At 59.5% G+C, this 24,499-nt stretch overlaps 1 protein-coding gene across 2 annotated transcripts in view; it reads right to left on the bottom strand.

Moving 5' to 3' along the window:
- Positions 1 to 19,728, bottom strand: part of Arhgap23 (Rho GTPase activating protein 23) — a 58,810-nt gene extending 39,082 nt beyond the window's left edge. The window contains exon 1 of one of the 2 annotated variants that reach the window (XM_063251449.1): positions 19,586 to 19,728. In XM_063251449.1, coding sequence (XP_063107519.1) covers positions 19,586 to 19,594 — 9 coding nt within the window. In that variant the 5' untranslated portion in view covers positions 19,595 to 19,728. Of the gene's footprint in view, positions 1 to 13,058; positions 13,214 to 19,585 lie in introns of those variants that run through there. The other variant, XM_005002410.4, reaches the window with a different exon arrangement.
- Between the last annotated feature and the right edge of the window lie 4,771 nt (positions 19,729 to 24,499).

The raw sequence follows: 24,499 nt of genomic DNA, 5'->3' as shown, positions 1-24,499 counted from the left end.
CACGCTCAGGAGTTTCCTCAGCTCCGGAAACTTGCGGGGGAGGGTCTGAAAGTTCTGGACTCTGTCACTGCCAGCGACGAAGACCCCAACCCACGACAGAGCCTCGGGCCTGTGCTCCTGGGCCCCCCCACCCCACCCGGGTGGCCCTCTAGGATCTGGTCCCTGCTGGAGGAAGCAGAGGAGAGCACAGGTCAGGGACGGAGAAGGAGGGGCACTGATGTCACCCAGGGCCGTGGGGCTCGGGGTCAGCCGCCTGCTTTTCCTCCCTCGGGCTTGGTCAGCGCCGCCTCCGGGAATCCAGGGCCCAAATTAAGAGGTGACGAGCCCTGCGACTGTCCCCAAAGAATGGCCCAGCAGCAGCAGCAGCAGCGTTTACAGAGCACCAACTGGTCCCCCAAGCCACCAAGCCCCACCCAGGACGTCCCCCCTCCGCTCCTGCAGGGAGGGGTGGACGCAGCAGGGCGCCCGCCATCCCAGGCATGCGGGCAATGCGATACTGAGCCGCCCTCTGGCCCACGCCCCCAGCCCCAGCCCGGCCTCCTCCACCCTCACCCCATTCACAGCTGGGTTCCCAGCCCCGCGGGGCACAGGCTCCGCCCCACAGGACGCGTCCTCACAGGCCCGCCGAGGAGCCGGCTGGGCGAGCTGGCGCGCTACGTCCCTGGGAACTTGGGACCCCGAACAGGTCCAGCTGGGATAGGGCAGGGGTCTCCCAGGCCCTGGCTCCCCTGCTGGGTGGGGGCTGGGCTGTGACACCGACTCCTTAGGCTGAGGTAGGGGGGACGCATTGGTATGTCAGGCACCCACCGCCATCCTGGAGGGGCAGGGACAGAGACACCCCGAAAAGGAATAGGTGTGAGTCGGTGCTGGCATGGCTCTGGAGTCCAGGACTGGAGGGTCTGAGGTCATCTCCACCATATTTCTTTTCTTTCTTTCTTTCTTTTTTTTTTTTTTTTTTTTTTTTTTTTTTTTTTTTTGAGACAGGGTCCCACTATGTAGTCCAGGCTGACCTGGAACTCCTAGTGATCCTCCTGCCTCAGCCTCCCCAGTACTGGGATCACAGGCTTGCACCACCATACCCAGCTCCACTACTTTCTAGCTGTGCCACCCGGGCAGATTACCCAGCTCTCAGAGGGTCTTGGGAGGATTAAGCAATGAAAGGAGGTTTCAGCCTAGCCCAGAGTATACAGTCAGGGTTTAATAACCGCACACTGTATTGATTGCTTTCTGGATGGTCACTTTCTCATACTTAGTCACATGTCCAGCATGGAGCCACCAGCCACATGTGCACAAGACCGTGACACACGGAGACCTGCACAGCTCACACATTCACCCGACCATCACCACCCCTCAGGTCACCAGCCCGTCACCCCAGTCCCTGCCAGGCCCCAGGGAAAATGAGGCTGTGCCCAGCAGGCAGGCAAGGACCAGGGCAATGGTGCCAGGCTGGCAGATCCCTGACCAGCAGGAGGGCTGGTGCCCGCCTCAGGTCGCCAAGGGACAAACGTCTTTGCTCATGGCAGGAAATAAGCACTTATAGAAAAGTGCGAGCCCCAAGCCAACCACAAAGTAAACATCAGGGCCATGGCCCAGCAACCATGTGCAACTTGGGCCAGGGCCAGGGCACCAGCGGACCCTCTCCATCCATTCCATCTGCTGGGGAGTCAAGAAGTCATGGGCGCTCTCTTTCTCTCTCTCTCTCTCTCTCTCTCTCTCTCTCTCTCTCTCTCTCTCTGTCTCCAGGTATCCTTCCTTCCAGTCTCCAGGCCTGTCTGGGCTGGGGATGCCACCTCCACCCCCACCCATACATACATCAGTCTTCAGTATGCCTGAGGGTGTGGACTGGCCTGCCCCAAGCCATGGCTTTGCCTCCCTCCCAGCACTGGTCGCCCCCAAAGGCCAGCTGTTGGATTTTTCAGAGATGGATTTGTCCCATTCACCTGTCTTGTCCAAGGCAGGTACTCAAAATATATGACCAGAAAAGCGTGTGGTGGCTCACGCCTGTAATCTCACCACTCGGAAGGCTGAGGCAAGAGGGTTGCTGAGTCCAAGGCCAGCCTGGACTGCATAGAGAGGTTTGTCTCAAAATCACATAAACAAAAAAACGAATGAATTCTGATACATGTTCCAACATGACAAGTCCTGAAGGCAGCATTCTAACAAAGGACAGATACAGTGCTGCTCCACTTACGGAAAAGATGCTTAGATTTGGGAGATGGAGACAGGATGGTATTAACTGGGGCCTGGTAGGAGCACCAATGAGGATTTATTATTCAGCGGCTTCAGAAGTTCAGTTTGGGAAGAGGTGGACAGTGGTGATGTTTGTACAACCACATGAATACATTAATGCCACTGAACCATACACTTAAAAATGGTTAAAATGGGAATTTTATAACTAATTTCCCACAGTTAAAAAAATTGGCAGCCAGTGATTCACCTCAGAGCCTAGGCGAGCACTAGTCGTGAGTTTGATCCCCAGTACCAAAAAAAAAAAAAAAAATTAGCAAAAGGCAATCGGCAAAATTGGACACAGAGGTACAGAGGTGCACTATAATCCCAGCACTTGGGAGGCTGAGGCAGGGCAATGCCTGTGAGTTTGAGACAAGCCTGGATTACATAGTGAGGTCAAGACCAGCCTGAATCACAGAGTGAGACCCTGACTCAAAACACAAAACAGCAACAAAATTGGCACAGTCAGAATTCAAATGCAAAAAATAAATTAAGAAATGCAAGAGTGTGTCTCCCCTGCCCCAAGGTCCTGTCCTTCTGCCCCTCTGCCCACACCTACTCAGAGCCCCCACTGCTGCCCTTGGGGTCCCGGAGTCCCTGCCTCTAGGTAGGGGACCTGCCACCCCTCAGAGCTGGGCGCATGGATGCCCACAGCCTTCCAAACTCAGCTCCGTGCCACGATGCCCCATGTGGGGTCCCTGCCCGAGACCCTAGAGTGCACACAGGTCCCTTCCTATCCCACAGCCCGCAGCCACCTGCGACACAGGCTGCTGCCTCAGGCCCTGCCCACCCGCATTCCGGGAACCTGCCCACACTGCACTGCGCCAGGTGGTTTGCCAGCTGGGCAAGTGGGTTTGGGGCAGCAGCGCCCCCTGCTGGCCAAGCGTGGCACACCCGCTGCCCCAGGTCCCTCAGAGCCCCCAGGGGCAGGGAGGAGCAGGGTGACTCAGCCTTAACACACTCCCCGACCCCACTGTATTCTCCAGGCCCCTCAGTCCCAGCCACGACTCAGGGTCTTCCCCTCCTCATCTCATCTCCCAGGGATAAGGGTCCCCTGCACAAGGCCAGAGCAACTGGAGACTCCGAGTTCTCCCTTTGGTCCAGGAATACAGGAGAGAGGGCAGACCAAGTTAAGGGCAGCCACTCCTGGGGGCAGGAGAATGTCACCATGTCTCCTTTCCAGCCAGGTGGCAGGGTGCTGGGATCACAGGTGTCAGGAGGCTCAGGTAGGAGGGTTGCTACAAGTTTGAGACCAGCCTGGGCTCCACAGTGAGTCCAAGACCAGCCTGACCTACAGTGAGACCCTGTCTCAAAAAACAAAACAAACAAAACAAAGACTTTTTTTCAAAACCATCAAACCCCTCCATATACTGTACAACTAGGCTCCAGGTACACTGGGCATCCATCAGCCTCTGACCGCCCCTCCTCGGAAGTCCCCGCTGCCTGCCGACCCCTGCAAAGGGACGGCAGGGGCCCCCAGGGCAGAGCTTGGACCCAGGCCTCTCCTGCTCCCAGCAAGTTTCAGCAGATCCCCACCCAGGACTCCCTGCACAAGAGGCTCTGCCCTCACCCTGCCCACAACCCCCCTCCATCCCCTTGTGGCAGAGGCAGTGGGGGAGGGTCTCTGCAGGGGCTCACAGCCTCCCCTGGGATGACCTAGGCTGGGCTCACCTGCATCCCTCTCCCGAGTGTCCCAGTTTGCCTCATTCACAGCTGGGGACACCATGACAGGCATGAGACTCATGAAGCACATGCTGGGTGCCAGGGGACCTGTTCAGCACCGGTCAGCCTGGTGCTGGGAAGCTTGGACTCACCTCCAGGGGTGGGCAGAAGTGGGGGCAAGAGGCTGGCAGGAAGGACTGCTGTGCCCACACAGAGCAAGGCAACGCCTCTCTCACCAGGCATCTTGGCCTGGGTCCTTCTCTGGCTATGTGACCTCAAGGTCATCACTCAAGGTTACACAAGTTTCTCTTAGCTGCTGGGGTATGGAATGAAGGGAGGAAGGGCAGGAGAGTTGCAGGGAACGAAACCCAGTGTCTTCCAAATCCGCCCACTTCATCTCTACCTCCCTGCTCCAGGCTGCTGTCATCCCCTGATCCCAGACAGCCCTGAATAATTGTCTTAGCATGATGACCACAGACTCTGTGGGCCACGTGCCAGCCTCCACACCCACTGCATTCTCTTCCTCTGGGCTCCTCGGCCTCCTTCCAGCCCCAGGGCCTTTGCACATGTGGCTTCAGGAATGCTGGCCTCGCTTCCCCAACTCTGATTAGCTCCTGGACATCCTGTACCTCTCAGCAAAAGTGTCACTTCCCGGGAGCCTAGAGTGTGGCTGCTTTGTTGGGGGCTCAACATGGTTTTGGAAAGTGGGGAGAACAAATGAACCCCTCCACAGAGTCCAGAATGGCTACCCTGCCCCCCAGTAAGGCCCTCAGGGGCAAGGGCAGCTTCAGCTGTTTGTCCCTACCCCTTCCTTGTGCAGAAGTGAAGGTACCAGACTAATGGAAGAAGGGGTGCCCGAGAGAAGCTGCTTCCGCCCTGTCTGCAGCTCAGCGCCCACTCCTGGCAGTGGTGCTGGGGTCTCCAGCATGCCAGGCCCTGTCCGTTGTCTCCCAGGAGAGGCCCCTTGCCCCTCTCTGCTCCTTTTGGTGACACTGGGGATTGAATAGAGGCCTGACACTGAGCTACATCCCCAGCCCTTAGAAAGAGTTTATTGCTAAAGTGCCCAACCGGGATCTCCGGGGTCTCCCTGCTGCATCTTCCAGAGTCCTGTGCCCCGACTGCCCTGTCCTCCAGCCCTCAGGGGACAGTATCTGAACTGCCTGCCCAACTCAGGCCCCAGCTAGTGTCAGCGCCCACAGATTCAAGGCTGGGGTGAGGGGGGTGTGTCTCCCCGTCTGCCAGTGTGGCCACCTCGTCACCCCCCTCTCTGCCTCCTACTACCAGTTTGTCCCTCTGGCCCAAAGACTCCCAACCTGGGGTTCAGTTTCCCTTTGTACACAGGGCCCTGGCCAGACGGCTCAGACATGAGATTTCCGGGAGCTCAGCCCAAAGAACCAAGGTGGGAGAGAGGCGGAGAGGAGTGGGGGGACAGAGAGGGCAGAGGGGAGGATGCGGCCAGACAGACAGAGAAAGCCAAGGATGTGAAGTCCACCAGTCCCAGAGCTATGAATAGTGTGGAGGCCCGGCCCAGGAGACCAGGGGGTCTGGCACTTCTGGGACAGGCTTAGCTGGGGTTGGGGGTGTGGTCATGCAAATTAAATGCAAACAGAATACAGCAGGTATCTCTGATTGGTAGATGCCTGCCCAGCTGGGAACAGGGGCCCAATAAAAGGCAGTGCAGGCCAGAACACAGGACCAAGCCTACAATCCCAGTGACACTGATTCCAGAGATTAGGCATCCCAAGCTATTGTGCACAAAGGGGCAGGACACGAAAGAGATTCAAGGAGTGGGGGTTCAGGTCTTGACTGTGGGATCCTGAGCAAACCCTGGCTTCCTCTCTAGACCTTAACCGTGCAAAGGGCCATGGGAGGCTTGGGGTCAGTGCCTGGCACTTGGGAGTCGCCCAAGTCTGACTTCAGCTATCTGTAGAGGGTTTTCAAAAATTAAGCCAGGTGGGATGGCAGATGCCTAGGATCACAGCACTCGGGAAGCTGAGGCTACAGGATCACAGGTCTAGCAATTTTTTCCCCTTGGAGACCATCTCACTATGAATTTCAGGCTGGCTTCCAATATATTATGGAGCCCAGGCTGGCATCAAACTCTTGGAGATCCTCCTGTCTCAGCCTGGACTTTTGGGTTGGCTGATGGGGCAGTGGGAAAAGCTGGTCCCTTGAGGCCAGGGCTGTGGATCAGTCACCAGGTCCCCCGAGTCAGACAGCGCTCAGGAGATGTAGACCATACAGTCACCACTCCCTAGAGCAAGAGGGACACTAAGCCAGCAGCTGAGGAGTGTCCCCAGCAGCCCCAGGCCACACAGGGAGCTCTGACAGCCTTTCCTCAGGGAAGAGCAGTTCCTAGCAGCACAGGTCTTGTCTAGGCGCCCACTTCTGTTGCCCACTTCTGGCCAGGGTGGGGCGCCCAGGCCAGGCTCCTTAGCACTGATGGGGACTCAGCTCTGCAGATGCCAGCGTGAGATACAGGCAGCACCAGCCTGGCCTCACCCTGCTCCCCCATGGGTGGGGTGGGGCCGCCCTCTGGCAGGGCAAAGGGCCAGAGTGTCACCTAATGACAAATGACAGGGACACCTCTGGAGGCATGCGTCACCAGGGTCAAAAGCACTCACACAAACCAAGACACTTGCAGCTTCTGGGCTATGAGTGGGCCCCGAAGCCACCAGAGGTAGTGAAGACAGGAAGTCGACGGACGACAGCACCAGGGCGGGAAGATTCTCACCTGGGCAGGCTGTGACTCCTGTCATTACTCAGCCCCTGACTAAAGGCCCCCTTCCTCCTCCAACCCTGGAAATCCACAGGCAGAACCCAGCCAGGAAGGCTGAGGCAGGAGGATCACAGGCTCCAGTCCCTCTTGGACAGCTTAGCAATTTAGTGAGACCATGGCTCAACATACAACAGGATTGGGGTACAGCTCAGAGCAAACGCCCTGGGCTCCATCCCAGCACAGAAAACAAAAACAAACCACAAGAAAGACTCCTCCCTCTCTGTTTTCTGGACTCAGAACAGGCCATGAAGGAGGACTGTGCCCTGGCTGGGACCCTCTTTCTTTCCCCTTGCCTTGTCCCCCACTCTTCTGTGTCCATCCCTTGGCCTGTCCCTTCACAGGGCCTGTTTCCCGAGAAGCAGGCGGGGAGGTTAGCAGGGGTGGCCTACGGTATCCTGCCAGCTGAAACTCACAGAGATGCGCCCTTCTCCAGCTGGCTTCTGTTCCCCCCTCTAGGCCTACGGGGCCACCCAGTCCTTCCAAGCAGGTCTCATGGCCCAGGAGAAAAGCCGCAAGGCCAAAGCTGGCTGAGGGCTCCGACCCAGACAGAAACCCCACAGAGACTGTCGGGAGCCAGGCCTGAGGCCAGGAGAAACTCTGCCTTTCCCTGCGTGACCCCTACTTGGTACGGGGACCCCAGTGGGTGTCTTTCCACAGACCCCTCACACTTCCCCCAGCTGCACATTCCTCCAGCCCCCAAGTCCTGCGGCCAGTACCCCACAGAGGCCAGTGCCGGGTCACTTCATCCTCTCTGCCCCACCCGAGCTGCTCTCTTCCCAGGGACTCAGGCTGAGCTTTGAAAGGGTCACTTCAAAGAGGACCTGCCTGCCCAGGGCCCCGCCAGACCCAGGGCCAGCTCCTCGGCCAGATTCCCGGCAGCCCGGGACAAAGGCCCCACTGTTCCCCCAACCCCCGGATGCCCCCAAAATGCATTGGGCATAGGAAGGCTTTCTTTCCCCAGTTCCGCTCCTGCCTGTGGGGAGAGGCTGGGTGGAGCAAAGGGAACCCCGAGTTTCCCCAGCTGCCACCTCTCACTCAAACCCCAGGAGTACCACCCTACCCCCATGACAACGTGCCCTCGGGCTTGCAGTGACTCCTGCAAGCCCCTTCCCTGCCTCCAGGCAGCTTCTCGGGACTCCCTTTTCCAGGACAGATGGCTTGTGGGGCTCCCAGGCCCCCCGGTGCTGTCCTTCCCAGTCCCTGGACCGATGGTGGGAGCCACAAGATGGTCTGCTGTGCTGTTTGCATGGGGCTGATCCCAAAGCAGGACCCACAGGGACTCTCTGGCTGGCCTCTCATCCCACACCTGCATTCTCTCTAGTCCACATCACCGTCCAGCCCAGGCTTGCCCACTGCAGTGACAGAGGCCCCATTACCCGCAGGGCCACTCATTTCCTCTCCGATTCCTCTGGCCAGTCTTGTGTTTTGTTTGGTTTGGTTTGGTTTGGTTTGAGACAAGGGTTTACTATGTAATCCAGGCTGATCTTGAACTCACTATGTAGCCAGGCTGGTCTGAAACATAAAGCAATCCTCCTGCCTCAGCCTTCCCAGCTAAGCTTTTGAGTCAAAAGTGTGCTCTTGTTGCTACCAATTGATTAGCTATTGTTTGTTTATTAATAGCTTTATCAATAGTTGAGCTTACCAATAGTTGAGCTAGCCAAGTCACATAATCTGTTACCTCATTTAGGTCTCTCAAAAATGTGACCGAATAGCTAGCTGGCGTGGGGGTGCACTCCTGTAATCCCAACACTAGGGAGGCTGCGGCTGGAGGATCCTTGCGAGTTCAAGACCACCCTGGGCTACGAAGTGAGCTCAAGGCCAGTCTGAACTGCAGAGTGAGACCTTGTCTCAAAAAGGAAAAAAAAAAAGAAGCCTGAGGCTAAAAGCTGGGGTGACGGTAAACACCTCCAATCCCAGCTGCTTGGGAGCTGAGGCGGGAAGATGGCGAGGTCCAGGCAGTTCAACAAAACCTTGTCTCAAAACACAATTATGAGAGGTCTGAGACTGTGGCTCTGGGGTCCAGCACTCGCATGGAACGCTGGAGCCCCAGCACTGCAGAAACCAAAAACCAAAACACAACAGAAAAGAAGAAAGGAAAGTGCGATTAAGACAACCACACTGCCCAAGCCAGCAGGGCAGACAGAGGGGCAGGGCTGGAACAAGAAGCTCATAGCTGGCTGCCGCAGGCCCAGCTGTCCCCATCCCTACTGGCCCTGTCCGGGTTTCAGGACTGAGTTGCCCCAAGGTCACTCTGAGCAGGTGAAGGGTGGTGGTGGACAGCGCCGCCAGGAGCAGAGGGAGGAAGTGAGCGGCCAGTGCAGGGGACTTAGACAGGCTGGGGGGCCTGCCCTGGGCCCAAGGTTTGGGGTGCAGCTGGCTAGAGACTACACCCCTTCCCCAGAGGCAGAGAACTGACAGTGACACAAGGTTCAGCAGCTGTGTGGCACTGGCCAGGGCTTCATCTCCACCAGCGCCAACACTCAGTCAGTCAATCAACTAACTCACATCGGACTTGGGCCATCCGCCGAGCTGGACATCTCTAGGGCCCAGAAAGCTGAAAAGGGACAGGGCCCTGGGACACCCATTCCTCAGCACTGGCCACTCAGAACCCAGAGAGGAAGAGAGGAGAGCAAAGGAGAGGCCAGACACTGGGGGAGCCCAGGTACCTGTGCAAGCCCCAAGGGTGCTGGTTGGGGGAGGGGGACAAGGTCTTCTCCCATTCTCAGATGGGCACAGGCCCCTTGGAATTGTCAGTCAGTCAACAAATATCCTTTGAATACTGGCTGGTTGCCAGGCTTTGGGGGCAACAAGACAAATGTGACACCTTTGGGGCTACTTGGAGTAAGAGTGTAGACACCTCCTCAGTTCTGCCCCTTGTTTTGTGACCTAAGAAGCCACCTAATCTCTGTGCCAGTTCTCTATCTGGCAAACAGAATGCCAATAATGTGCCTACTAAGTGCTATGGACACAGCTGCTACCAGGGCTGCCCTTCCTGCCCCCCAACACTCCCAGCCTGGGGGCGGGGCTTCGTTTCACACTCACAGAGGCTGCTCTGTGCCAGGCGCTGCACTGCTCACGGCGGACAAGAGAAGAACAGGACACACTGTCCCTGCGTCTCTTCCCGCTCAGGCCCCACTCCCAAGGCCCACCTCCGAGGCACCCAGGGCAGAGCCCAGGAGTCAGGGGACCGGGGTTCCTGCTGGCCGCTTAGGGGGCCGGGGCACAGTGATGCCCATGGGCAGCTGGATAGAACAGGTCCTGTGCCTGACAGGTGGTGAAGACACCCTAACCCCAAAAGGGCTTTATACTCGCCCAAGTACAGGCCAAGGCTGGTCCGGCCCGGCCCAGTGGGGTGGGGGGAGGTGCCTGGCACAGACTGACACCTCCCTGCCGATGTGCTGGCACTGCCTCACAAGTAACGGGCTTGGATGTGAAGGGCAGTTGTTTGAAGGGGTGGGGGTGCCCGGGGAAGGCACCGCCGGCTCCTGCCAGCCCTATTCACAGCGCTCCCTGGGGACAGAGTGTGCAGGCTCATTAAAGCCAGGCTTTGTCCAAACCCCTGACCAAACCAATGCCTCAGCTTCAAGCCCTGCAGCTGGCAGGGCCACAGCCCAAAGCCGGGGCCGCACCAGCAGGACAGAGTAGCCAGAGGGATAACGGGTAATAAATATCCCTCCAGTGACCACGGGGGATACCTGAGCCTCTGCCACCCGAGGACATGCAGAAAAAGTGGAAAGATAAGGGATCAATCCTAGCACTAGGGAGGCTGAGGCAGGAGGATCACAAGTTCTAGACCAGCCTGGGCTACATAGAAAGACCCTGTCTCCAAGGAACAAACAAATGACCATGCTCCAGTCCAGCACAAGAGGACCCTTGTCCTCAGCACAAGAGAAACCAGAAAGCCAGGGCAGGACAGGACTGAGTCAACGGCTATGTGATATTGGCCATGCTAGCAGTGCCCTTGGGCTCAGCGTCCTCAACTATAAAAGAGGGACAATAACGGTGTCCACCTTGTGGTGGCCTGAATGAGGTGATCTATACTCCTGGCCCGGAGGAGCTGCTATCTCTGTCTTAGATGCCAGCTACACTATTAAAGTGAACCCCTGTCCTTTAAAACCCATGTTTCAGTGGGCATGATAATGCACACCTGGAATCCCAGCACTCGGGAGGCTGAGGCAGGATGATCCTTGTGAGACCAGCCTGGGCTACACAGGGAGCTCAAGGCCAGTGAGCTCCTGTCTCAAAAAGACAAAAATAAATAAATAAATAATAACTCCAGGCTTCCTCCAGGCACTGGTGCACTGCTCATCTGCATACACGCGCATGCTGTGAGAATCTCCGATTTCTACACCAGGCTCATACATCACAGGAATGCCAGGCTGGCCCACTCCTTCGGGACCCTATCCCACACAATGCTGCGGGCCAGCCTAGGCCAGCTTGGGCCACCGCAGCTCTCAGGCCTCTCCCTGGAAGTCCTCCGAGGTGTCTAGCTGCCGTTCCTCCCACTGCATCTCACCCCAGCCTCTCGATGGGCAGTCTCCGGTTCCAGCCCTCTAGGAATCCCTGCGACAAGGGGTTAGGTAACCCGGGGCCACTGGTACACAGGCTGCTCCACACCCCCACCTGCCACTTCTCCACCCACTCTATACGAGAACACTGCCTCCCAGCCCATCTGCATGGATCAGCCATCAGGACTGCACTGAGGAGGGGCACACAGAAGGCCCCTACCTGTGCCCATGCTCATGGCCTGTACCCTGCCACGTCTTGTGGTATCCAAAGGCCACCTACCCCCTAGACTTTATGTTAGGCCCTGACAACCTTCAGGAGGCCCAGGCCTGGGCAATGTCACTATGGGCATCCTAAGTACTTGGGAAGCAGAGGCAGGAGGATAATGCCTACCCTACACATCCACTGAGAGTCTTGCAATCCTCAAATCCAGCATCAAGTGTAGGAAATCAACTGATCACATCGTTCCCAAGAAGGGAGGGCCTGGGACACAGCCCCTTAGTGCTCCGGCCACCGTGGGGTACAGACCCAGTCACAGTGGGAGACAAGGGGAAGACTCAGCCAGGGGCGAGAGAGGGGGCCTCTAGGCCACAGCTGAGGACCGAATGACAGGTTATATAATAGCGATTCACCGGCATGCCAATGAGCACATCTAGGCCGGCCACTTTGGAGGCCGGGGCTGCTGCCCTGGCAGAGGGCAGGACCACGTGAGATCAAAAGCGCTGCCCAGCCACCCCACGCTGGGCCACAGGGTGGGGGCGGAGGCAGGCGAGGGGACAGAGGCGAGGCATGTGTGGTTGGAGGAGGGGGAATCCTTGGGACTCATGCTTAATGACCGTCACCCCCGCCCCCCTGTTCATCCTGAATTTCAAGTTCATAATTAGGAAACTCTGGGAGAAGGGAGGAGAGGCAGACACGGAGGGGGAATCAAGGCAGTCAGCTAAACACGCAGGCGGGCGCGCGGGGGCACGCGTGCGCGCGCGCGCGCGCGCGCACACACACACACACACACACACACACACACACACACACACACCAGTCCCAGAAAGAGTCTGCAAAGCACAGCTCCCAGGGCCACCTCGGAGGGCTGCAGAGTTGGGTCCCCAAGGCCTGTCAGCTCTGTCTGAGGAGGCCGAGGCTGGCGGGGAACCTCTTTTCCCAGCTTGGGAAAGTTACTGCCCTGATAGCGACGGGCCCTTCACCTTGGGACGGGCAGTGTGCCCGGAGTTTCAGCAGCACTGGCATCCAGGCTCGGAGGTAGGGGACTGGCCTTGATGGGGACACGGGGACTGAGAGGCCCCTGCTGGCCCCTCCCCAGCCTCGGCAGCTGGCAGATGAAAGAGCCCAAGCAAAGCAGCCAGCGCTGAGTAATGCCCCTGGCACCCCGCGCCCTGACCCACCCACAGACGGGCGGAGGGGCGGGAGGGAGGTCGGCCGCCTAAGAGGCTGGGGACCCCCGGGGTGTGGGAGGGGGCTCCAAGCCTGCCGGCCGCGCCGCTATCAAACCCGGCAGCGAGGCGGGAGGGCGTGCGGGGCGCGAGGCCAGGACGCCCCGCTCGGGGCCGCCCGCCCCTCCAGCTGTGCCGGGGCCTCGCCAGCGGAAAACGCCAGCTCGGGCGGAGGAAGCGGCGGGCGGGCGCCCCGCCTGCGGACCGGGACAAAGACTCGGGCCTCCCGCCCCCTGTCCGGCCGTGGGGCTGGCACTGCCCGGGTCGGTGGCCCGGAGCCTCGAGAGCGCGTCCCGTCCCGCCCCCACCCAGCGGCGCCCCCTGCCCGGCCCAGGTCCCCGCAGCACAGCCCGCGCCGTGCGTCCCGGCCCCAGCCCGCCGGGCGGGGGCGGAGCGACCCCGGCCCCCCGCGTGCCCTGGCCCTGCGCCCTCACCTGGGGGGGCCGGGGCTCCGGGCGCGGCGGGATCCCGACCAGGCAGAAGGCGACTCCATTCATCGGGCGGCAGCGGCAGCTCTGTGGTCGGGCCGCGGCGGGGGCGCAGGCTGGGACCTGGGGGCGGGGCCGAACCTGGCCCCGCCCACCGAGGCTCCGCCCCGGCCCTGCCCGCCACCGACGGGGCGCACGGAGAGCCTCTCCTGCAGGCGGCGGAAGCGCGACGGGGCCGAGCGCGGTCCACCCGGGAGGTGGAGCCGCCAGTCAGCGCTGTGCTGGCGTCCAGGGGACCCGCCCAGATGGCCAGTCATCCGGGTCCAGAAAAGGGGACAAGGGCATCAGGCCCAGAACTAGTAGGAGGGGCCCAGGAAGGGAGGATGGGGAGAGGGAGGGAAAGAAGCAGGGAGGCCTGGGATGGGAAGAAACAGGCAGAGACCCAGAAAGCCTGGGAAGCCTAGAAAGGCAGAGGCGAGGGGCGAAGGCTCGGGGCGCCTCATTCCAGAGATAAGGGCAGAAATGCTGCAGGGTCGGGATGCCCCCAAGTCCAGGGAAGCGAGGTGGGGACTGTGGTCCCCCATACTCTTCAGGGACTGTCTGTCCTAGGCAGCCCCCAGGCACAGGCTCCCGACCACCACCAGTGCAGGGTTCACTTACAGCTGGGCCAGCCCCTCTCCTCCCTGACCCAACAGGGTCCCTTCAGTCTGGGGGGCCATGCCCCTTCACCGTGGTGGAGACTCTTCCTACCCTCCAATTACATCATTACTTCCTGTCCCCTAGGATTACCTCCTCCCCAGCTTTCTTGCCATTGGCTTTTTTTTTTTTTTTTTTGAAGATGGGTTCTCACCAATGTAGGCTGGCCTCAAACTCACAGAGACCCTCCTGCCTCAGCCGCCCAAGTGCTGGGAAGACAGGTGTGAGTCAGCACACCCAGCATTTCTAGCCATTTTAAGATCTCCCTTTTTCCAGACCTTGAGAACACAGGCCAAAGCCACCCATGGACTTGGAGTGAATGGATGTGAAGGAGAAGGACACCGGAAACAGGATAGCACCTCTGCCTACTGGGGCTCCACCCACCCATCCCCTGCCACCTCAACACTGATCAACCCCAACCCCACACCCCACACCCTGCACCCCGCACACCTCACCCCTGAACAGAGGTGGGAACTCAAATCCTGGCCCTGACACCAAATAGGCCATCCCTGGGCCCATGCGCCCACAGGAGCCACAGATAGTGCTAGTGAGTGTACCCTGTCTTGGGGACTGAAGCCAGGGCCTTCCCCATGAGCTCCTTCTGCAGCCCTTTTTTTATTTTTTATTTGGAGATGGGGTCTTAAGTCACTAGGTTGCCTGGGCTGGAATTAAACTTTATCCTCCTGCCTTCGCCTCCCAGAGTGCCAGGATTACAGGGGTGCACTGCTGTCACCACTTCCAGCTCTGATGGGTTTTTAAGTCCTGTGCTTTATTTTTAAAAAGTCCCTTGTTATCAACTGAAAAGGCATCACTTGTGTAATTGTGGGGGACAGTTAGTGACTCGGCTTCCGTCCCCACCCCTTTTCCTCAGTGTATCCCCCACATCTAGAAAGTCCCTCCTGCTCCTCAGCTGTCACCATCTACCCTTGGTTTTTCCTGCTTCATCTTCGCCCGGGTCCCCAGGCTTGCTCCTGCTGGCCCGTGGCTCCTGCGTCCCGCAGCAGGGCCCTCCCTGCGGAACAAAGGCCGCGTGGGAAGGCAGAGGTGGGCATAGAAAGCCCCGGCTGACTGGGTGCCCCTGGCTCACTTTTTCCAGAGCCCAGTGCCCTGGGCTCCTGCAGGAGGCCACAGAGGAAATGAGCTCATGCTGACCGGCAGGCCGGCCCTCCTCCACAATGCGCCGCGCCCTGCCCCCACTTCCCAGAAAGCGCGGCCCCCCACCCTCTGCCCTCCACCTCTTCCTGCACCTTCACCGCACCCCGTCCTGCCCCTCTCTCCCCATCCACCTTCTCCAGCTGCCTCCTTCCTGCCATAGCAGCCCCCAGCTCCCAAAGCCCACTCCTCCGCATCCTGCCATCACCCCAAAAGTGCTTCGCCCCTGTGTACTCTTTCCCTGGGGCTTGGGGTCAGGAGGCCCAACCTGGAGTGCTGTGTGTCCCCCTGCCTCAGATCCCCCCCAGGCCAGCCTCGTCACCGGGTCAGCCAAGTCACCTGCCTTCATTCAGGATGCTTCTGGGAGCCCTAACACAGGCCAGCCGGGTTCAGGGGAGCAAGTTGGCAGGGGCTGAGGGACAGGGCACCCAGGGATAGGTCTGTTTCCCTTCCTTCCAGGGTCCGGACTTCCCGATAACCAGGAACAGCACCTGGTGAGCCCCACAAGGCTAGGAAGAAGCATGGGGGGGCATTAGGGTCCCTAAAGCTGGGGACGCCATGGATGGGGGGCTGGGACAAAGGCAGCAAGGCAGGAACAGCCAGCTCCAGCAGTGTGTAGGCAGGAAGTGTGGAAGAGTCAGGGCGGAAACAGGCACTGTGTGCCTGTGTGCCATGACACTCACGTCCTAACCTGGCTGGGTAGAAACTATAGGCCAAGACGTGCCCTGTCCCCCTGTTCACATGGCAGAGGATGGGGACGAGAAGGGAGGGAGGGAGGGCAGCAAGCCAGGGGCAGTGAGTGACCAACAGAGGCTCCTGGAAGCGGGCATGGTGGCACAAGCCTGCAATCCCAGCACTCAGGAGGCTGAGGCAGGAGGGTCACTGAGAGTTTGAGGCCAGCCTGAGCTATGTGCCAGAGCTTGGGCAGGCAAAAGCCGAAGCCCTTGCACGAAAGGGGAAAGCGCGCCCCCTGGTGGGGAAGGGGGCGCACAGCGCAGAGGAGAGCAGGGACCCTTGGTTTCTGACCTCCAAGCCCATCTGCTGCCTTCCAAAGGCAGCTTCACCCTCACCCCAGTCCACACCTGCAAGGCAGGTGGCAGCCGTTCATCAAGGCAAAAGACGTTCGCTGAGCCCCTGCTGCTTGCAAAGCTATGAGTGCTTCAAGGGTGGGGATGGTTTGATGAAGCCGTTGATGTGCTTGACCTCAGTGAACTTCTATTCAGGGCAGGGCATTGAACCCCACAAAAGACAGGTGGGATGGTGCTGTGATAGCGGGCAAGTGCAGCCCTGAGCAAAATGAGAGGAAGCCCTGCCCCACCCTCAGCCCCAGAGGGGAGAAGGAGGGCTTGGGGGGAGTGACCTTTGTGGTGCTGGTGGTGTATCAAGGTCCCCAAAGGGGGAGGAGCTGCTCTCCCCTGCAGGCTCTGGGGCTGAGTGCCAGCCCTCAGCACGAACTTGGAAACAAGGCAGAAGGAGCTGTGACGCGCTGTGGCACTGTTCCCTGGTCTGCTCGTGCCACCTCTGTGACAGCCCACAGCCCCGCCTGTAACTGGGAAACCAGGCTCAGAGAGGTTAAGGAACTCCAGCTCCGGCGTGCTGGGTTCCATGGTCCTGCATGAGACCCTAATTTGTCCTACTCCACCCACACAGGATCCCCCAGGAACCCCCAAGGACTGCCAACCCAGTGCCATTGCTGCCCCCCCCCGAGGGGCCAATTCCTCTCTTCCTCCTCTCCACTGTGCCCTTCTGCCAGGGTGGAGCACATAGGGGGGACAAAAGGCCTGGGGGGCGGAAAGCTGGGACCCCAGCGTGGCCCCTATCCCCCTGCACCTCTGGAAATCCCCAGCAGCTGTGCCCCAGCCAGCCTGGGCCAGAGAGAGGAGTCTGGTGGGGAGATTCCAAGCCTGAGCCCCGCTGAGGAAACCCAGCCCACATGCACACAGAGGCAGGTGCTGCAGGCGGCCCCCTGCACTATAAAAGGATTCCAAGCTTCCCTAGGGCTCAGCAGGGGAAACTTAAAATAGGAGCTTCCCAGGGCTGGAGGGCAGCTCTGGTTTCAGGGCGCCCCTTGCCCTGGGGGTGGTGCTGCCCTTCAGCCTGAGAGCCCACCTGGCCCTCCAAACAGTGCGGATCTGTGGGCAGGGTCCCGGGGGCTTGGAGGCCCAGCGCCAGGCTAAGTGGCTGTGCTCCAGGGCAGAGCTGACCTAGGACATGGAGAAAGTGCTAGAGAGCCCCGGCTAGGCATGGCCATCAGGCCTGGAAAACAGGCACCTTTCAAGGCTTCCCAGAGACTGTTTTCTCCTAGTATTAGGGAGCAAACCCAGGGCCTCTACACTGAGCTACATCTCCAGCCCCTTCTTTCTAAAAAAATTGAGGGCCACAGTAGAGGGTCTCAAGTTTCTAAGATGCCGAGGCTGGACTGGAACTTGTGATCTCTCTGCCTTAGCTTCCCAGAGCCAGATAATAGACACATGCCACCTGCCCAGTTCCCAGTGACGTTTTTTTTTTTTTTTTTTTTAAATTTGGGGATCAAGCTCAGGGCCTTAAGCATGCTGGCCAGTCACTCTGCCACTCAGCAACACCACACACAGCCTTTTTAAAACCTGAATTTAAATTTTTGAACTGAGGGCTGGCTGTGGTTGTGCAGCCTGTAATCCAATCCCAGCACTTGGGAGGCTGAGGCAGGAGGATCACTGAAAATTCAAGGCCATCCAGGGACACACAGTAAGTTCATGGCCAGCCTGGAGTACTCAGCAAGAGCCTACCTCAAAGAAGAAAGAGATAGAAGTAGTTTTTTTTGTCTTGGTACCAAGGATTGAACTCACATCTTTGCGCTTGCCAGGCAGATGATTATGCCTCTGAGCTAAATCCCTGGCCCAATTAGAAATAGTTCTAAGTGGCCCAGGGGGACCTGGAATTTGCCATCTTTTTCCAGTGGCCCTGGTACTGGGCATGACAAGCATGTACCACTGTGCCCAGCTTGCAGGTGACTCACGGAGCCAAGCCTGGTGTCCTGACTGTCTCCAGGGGACAGGACAGGGTGCAGGCCTGGCCAGGCCTGTGCGGAGGGAAGGCAGCCAAGCTAGAAAAGACTGTGAAGGCCATGATGGGGCTACAAGGCCACCTGAAGGAGAAGTACTGGACTTCGGTAGGCAGGAAGGACAGTCAGCCCCACACCTGCTCTCTTTTGGGAAAAAAAAAAAAAAAAAGAGGAAGAAAACAGGTGAAATTCACAGACCATAAAAGGGGTTTTTTTTGGTACTGGGTATCGAACTCACAACCTTGTACTCCCCAGGCAGGAACTGTGCCACTGAGCCACACACCCAGGCCCCTAGAAGAGTATGTTAAAGCCCCTTACAGCACTCATGAAAGCCCCATCTGTCAGACCAGCACTCCGAAGGCTGAGGCAGAAATATCACCACAAGTTCTACTCCAGCCCAGGCTCCATAATGAATTCAAAGCTAGCCTGGATTACACATGGGAGACTTCATCTCAAAAAAACTGCTAAGATAAATTATTTTATAGCAAATAATTCCATGGTATTTGGCAGACCGCCCCCTGGACTTTCTCTGTGCTCCAGTCAATAATGACAAGAGCTGTCCTAGAGGAAGGGAGTCCCCTTCCCCCAGCCAAGCCTGTGCTCTGGGGAGCTGCCACTGGCCATTTCAATTAGCAACCAAGATGCCAGCCAGGCCCAGAGGGGAGAGGCCAGTCGCAGCCCGCCCCAGCATCACAAGGTTGGGACGATGACCAGGACAATCACCCCCTTCCCGCATCCCCCATGAGAGATGACCCCTGCACAGACTCCTCCCACAGCGTGGGGCTGGCACAGTCGGGAGGGGTAGGGGGGAGAGGGCCTCAGAGGCCCAGGCCCAGGCCATGAGTTCAAGTCCGACAGCCCCCAGGAGCCCAGGGCAGGGCAGGCTGGGCACGGAGGGACGCACCCAATAACCCAGAGCGCACAGCACCCTCCAGAGTCGGCTGGGGCCTCACCTGAGCAAAGGTGTGGCAGCCGGGAGCGAGCCTACGGGAACTCCAGCTGCACCCCAGCCCGGCGCTGGCCCCCTTAGCGCCGGTGAGCCTTGCTCGCCTGGGCTGAGCAAGGGCGAGCGCCCCCTACCCACGCGGCCGGGCCCACAGCCGCGGTCCTGGCCGCCGGGCTTGCGTGGGAGAAAGGCAGCCCCACCTCGCGGGCTGCAGCTGTGTACTTGGGACGCCCCAGAGAGACTCCCAGCCCACCCTATCTCCTCTCCGCCAGGAAATGGTGGCGGCAGCTGCTGGGCCCGCACGCGGGGCTCTGCCCGGGAGCAGCCCTTTGGCTGGAGGGGGAGGGGCCGCTGCATTTGGAGGTCCCGCTGGGGGTCTGGGGGCGCACGGACGCCCCGCCCCCACCTAGAGGCTCCCTCTGCCTGCAGAATCTCCCGTGCCCCCCACTCCCGCCCGGGCTTAGAGGCAGGGGCCGGCGTTTCCCCGAGTGGGGTGGAGGCTCGGAAAGGAGGGGATTGCGCTCTGGGCGCGCCTCCCTGGATGTCCTCCGGTGGGGAGGACCCGCGTGTGTGCGGGTGTGCACCGCTCAGGGTCTCCCCAGCCCATCCCTCCCTAGAGCCCCGGCCCCGCCCCGAGCCCGCGCCCAGAGCCCTTGGCACGCACCCCACCCCCACCCCGGGTCGCCGCGCCCGGCTCACCTGCTCCATGCTGCCCGCTACGCCGTCCCTGTCCTCCCCGCGCTGGCCCCAGGGGGCGCAGGGCGCCGCAGCCCCTCCATGGCCCAGCCGGGCAGCTACACCCTTGATCGCCCTGTCGCCGAGCGCCGCCCCGCCCGCCGGCCCCGCCCTCCGCACCCCGGGGTGGGGGCCGCGCTCGCACGCAGCACCCGAGCCCTGGTGAGGATCGCACTCACTGTAGCTGTCACCACTGGGTGCACACCGGTCTCCCACACCCTATGTCCCGCCTGCCTTCCCTCCACTCCGTCCCCTGGCTGTCCTGTCCCTGCGGGGAAGTCTTCCCAAAAAAGCCCTGTCCTCTCTCCTTGGGGTGATCTCCCTCACAAGGACCCCGCCACTCATTTTGCAGGCGCGAGAGAGGGGCTTGCCCAAGGTCACCAGCAACTGGGTGGCAGAGCTGACCTCATGGCTGGGGCTGTTGCCTCCTATGTGGATGGGCCACTTCAGAGGGTGCATGAGAGCAGGGGACCCAGGAGGCATAGTGGCCCTGCTGAGAATGGCTGTGAGAACAAGGAGCTGCCCTGGGGTGGCAGGTGACCGATCCTTGAGGCCAGAGTCCTTCCTACGTGGGAATATATCCAGAGGGCCTTGGCTGGGGTGAAGAACAAGGGCAGAGATTCCTGTCACCCACTCAGTCACCCTGCTCAGGGCATGTGCCAGGCAGGAGGCCTCACACTGATGACTTTCTAAAGGGCCCTGGAGCCCCTGAACCCACCCAGCAATGGGCCCAGGAGTCTTGGGGCTGCCAGGCGTGTGAGGGCCCGGAGATGCCTTCCACCCACCGCCCTATGTCCTGCACATGACAAGCCAGGATCATGGTGCAAGGGGCGTCACATGGACAGGCATGTGAGAGGTGGGGACACAGGCTGAATCCCAGGGGACATGGGTGTCACCTGCCCTGAGCCCAGCTGGCAGCAGTGGGGGGCTGGATGTGCAAGGGACCCCTAGGGTCCGCACTGGAGTGGAGGTGGCCCCACACCTCCTCATGGAGAACTGGCACCTCCTTGGGCAGCAGAAGGCGCTGGAGAATGGGCAGGAAACAGAGAGGAGAGCCCGGGACAAAGGGGCTTTATAGCTGTGTGCGGGGGCACGCTGGGGGCACGGAGGCGGGAATGCTCTGCCTGGCAGCCCTCGGGGCACTGGAATTGGACTCCAGGACTCTCCCATTCTGTGGCCCTGCCAGTATTTATCCACGGCTTGGCTTTAGAACTGCAGCCAGGAGCCCCAAACAGCCATCCGTGGCCATGCCCATGGAGTTTGGCTAGCACTGCCCACGCATGCACTCCCTTGTGCTCCCTGCCATGCCCTCTAGGTGGTCTGGTGTCCCTGTCTGCCACCCAAGGGCCCTGGGGTTGCCTGGCAAGGCAGAGCCAACTTGGGTGGGGTCACAAGGCCATGAGGTCAATGTCGCTCTTTGTCCCTGGGGACAAAGTCCATACTGGACCGACAGAAGGCTGCTGGGCAGCAGACATGTGCCCCCGCTGCCTAAAGTCCTACCCAGGCCGCTGCCAGGCCTTGGTGGCGCTGGGCCCTGGCTGTGTAGCCAAGCTCTGTCCTTTCTCCCCCAGCTGCTCTCTGGTTCTATCAGACCCCAGAAAGGGTGCAGCTCCTATGAGCCAAAGTCATGGTGGCCGAATCGCCAGCGCCCAACACTGGGAATCACCTACAGCTTTACAAGCAGAGCTCCTGTAAGACAAAGGGTGGGGCCATGAGCCATCTCATCTGTGCCCTGGTCTTCCCTGGCAAGGCTGGAACCCCCAATGAGCTCCCACTCATCCATCCCTGCACAGGCCAGAATTTACAGCAGTGGCCTTGCCCTGGGTTTGAATCCTAATACCAGAAAACACCAAGCCCCATCAGGGAGCACAGGCCAAGATTCCAGGCCAAAGCATCCTGGAGGTTTAGCAAGTGTTCCCGCCCCTTTGAGGGTCTGGCTTCCTGTCTGTCAACCAGAAATGACAAGAGGACCCTCCAGGGAAAATGCCGATTATATGAGATGTGGCGAAAATCCAGAGTCCACCAGTGGGTGCAAATATCATCACTAAAACTCAAGGAACTTCCCAAGGACTGAATTAGTTCACCCCTCCCTGTTGTCATGCTGGGGACTGAACCCAGGAAGCTCTGAACTACATCTTCAGCCCTCTTCATTTTTAGTTTATTTTTATTTTGAGACAGGGCCTGCTAAAAACTGAGCTGGAATTTGCGACGCTTCTGCCTCAGCCTCCCAGGTAGCCACGATTACTGCTCTTGGTTTATCCTGGATGATGATGATTGGTATTAGTTTGGCTGGTGCCAATTCCTGACCCACTTCTAGGGGCACAGCCTGGCCACAACCAGGTCTTTCTTGGAGGGTATAGAAGCCGAAGGGCAGTCTCCAGCCTGGTTTTCATGCCCACCTTGCAGCCATTGTGCCACTGCTTGGGGAGCTGGGGTACTGGGCTGGGGATCAAGGCAGGAGGAGGCACCCTCAGGGGGGAGCAGAGGAGGGAAGGGGCGGAGGCCAGTGGCCCCGCTCCTGCACCTGCTGCTATGAGAACAAAGCCAACCATGATGCAATCATGGCCCAAGGGGGGAGGCAGGGCTGCTGCTCGAGGGAGGGGAGGTGGAGCTGCCAGTGGGGACAGGCTGGCAGCAGAGTGGACGCAGGTACCCGGGGAGCCCAGCACGGGGCTCTTGTACCCCAGGTCCCAGGTCAGACCCTAGGCTGTAGTCACAGCCACATCCAAGGCCAGTGTGTGGTATGATTCCTGGTAGGGGTCCCCAGGGGGTGAGAGACCCAGACGCGATGAATCCCTGCCCTTCCCCCTCCTTCAGCCCAGGCCTCTCCTTCCCAGATCCCAAAGGGCAAAACCTCCTGAGAAGCGGGGGGGGGGGGGGGGGGGGGGGCAGCCCCGCTCAGCAGACTCTGCATCTATAAGAGCGAGCAGAGCCCCAGGTCAAGCCTAGAGCCTCTGAGCTGTCACCAAGCCAGAGGGGCTGGGGGGCAGGAGGGTGGCAGCCCCCAGCCCTGGGGAGGGGAACGAAGGCTTCCTGCTCACCCGCCACCGGGGAAGGGGTGTCGCCCATACACCTGACCAGGCGGGGTTCGTTGGGGTTCCGAGGGCAGGGCAGGGTGCGGTGGTCGGGGCACTGGCAATGCTGTTCATTATTTATTGAAGCCCAGCCTGGCCGGTCGCTCTGGGACCCTATCGGTGGCGTGGCCTGGCCCACGGGAGCCACTAGGTGGCAGGAGCGCGCTGAGAATGCGCTTAGCTCTGTGCCTCCAGCGTCAGCCCCAGAGCCATCGCATTTGCAGAGCCTGCTCCCTGCAGCCCCTGCAGGCTCCAGGGGCTCCTCTGGGAGGGAAGGAAGCGCTCTTCGAGGCCTAGGAGCAGTGAAACTGGGGGTGATTAGCACTTGCAGCTACTTGGTGAGTGCTGGTGACCCACAGGGCATTTTACACACTTGCTCACACATGAGGGCCGTTGGGGGGGGGGGGCTGTACATCTGTAATCCAAGCACTCAGGGAGGCTAAGGCAGGATTGGGAGTCCAAGTCCAGCCTGGGCAACTTAGTGATTTAGTCAGACCCTGTGTCAAAATTTAGCCCAGTACTGTGGGCTAAGGCTGACGCAGGAGGATCACTTCGAGTTTGAGGCTGGCCTGAGCTACATGGTGACTCCAAAGTCAGCCTGGACCACCCAGTGAGACCCTTTCTCAAAAATAAAAATAAATAAATAAATAAATAAATAAATAAATAAAGTTAAAAAGAGATAAGAGGTACAGTCAACCGGGGATGTAGCTCAGTGGGAAAAGGCCTCGGTTGAATCCCAGCATCACAAAAATGGACAGATCACCCTCCAATTCCCAGAAGGGGAAGAACCCAAGCAAGGGCCACGTGCAGGAGGCAGCATTTCTGGGGAGGGCACTGACTTGGCATCCAGATCTCTTCAGCTGCACCGGCCTTCAGGGAGGACGGAGATGAGCAGGACACAGGTGCTGTTCTCAGAGGTCACAGAGGCCGGGCAGGGAGACACAGGAAGGGGTGGCTTCTCAGAGGCGAGAGGCATTTGTGTGGCTGGAAGTAAACAGTGAGAATTCCCGAGATAGCACCTGGAGGGGGGCCCTGGAGGACAGGAGCTACAAGGAGCAGGCAGACAGATGGCAGGGGACAGACCTGCAGGCAGAGGGAGGAGCCCCAGGGAAGCCTGTGGCGAGGATGAGGATGAGACACCTCAAAACTGGTCGGTCAAACAGTACGGTGGGCTTGGGCTTGTCTGGGTGAGGGGATGCCTCGGAAGGAGGCTGAGCCAAGCTTCTCCTAAGGGAGTGACAGGGCCACATCTTCCCCTTAGGACTTGGAACTGTGGAGGGGAAACAGGTGTGGCAGCGGCTGGAATCTGCTGGCGTCTGGAGGAGACAGAGAAGGCCCAGTGAGGTGTGGTGCCGCACACCTGTCGTCCCAGCACTTGGCAGGCTGAGCCAGGAGGCTCTCCCAGAGTTCCAGGCCAGCCCAGCATGGTGACACATGCCTGTCATCACAGAACTGGGGAGGCTGAGGCAGGAGAGTTGCCAAAAGTTGAAGGCCAGCCTGGGCTACATAGTGAGTTCAAGACCAGCCTGTCCTGTACAGTGAGGCCCTGTCTCAAAAACAAAAAACAAAAAGAAAAAAGGGAAAGCACATCCCTTGGGAATGGGTGTGGGTGACAGCCAGCGCCTCCCAAGCCGGGCGCACTCCTGGTGGTCTCTGTTCTGACTCCTTGGGGCATCAGTGCACAAGGGTCACTCTGCCAGATGCCAGGTGTCCCTGCCTGCCAAGTTGGCTTCATCAGGGCGTGTGGCAGGGGACCCTCGCCCAGGCTCCAGAGGCCCAGCCACCGGGGCCTGGAGGCGGCAGG

Source organism: Cavia porcellus, unplaced genomic scaffold (assembly GCF_034190915.1).
Source record: "Cavia porcellus strain 051 isolate PalLab524CR breed Dunkin Hartley unplaced genomic scaffold, mCavPor4.1 scaffold_6, whole genome shotgun sequence".
Classification (NCBI taxonomy): domain Eukaryota; kingdom Metazoa; phylum Chordata; class Mammalia; order Rodentia; family Caviidae; genus Cavia; species Cavia porcellus.
The sequence above is the reverse complement of the archived record's forward strand: the minus strand, read 5'-3'. Positions and strand labels throughout refer to the sequence as shown.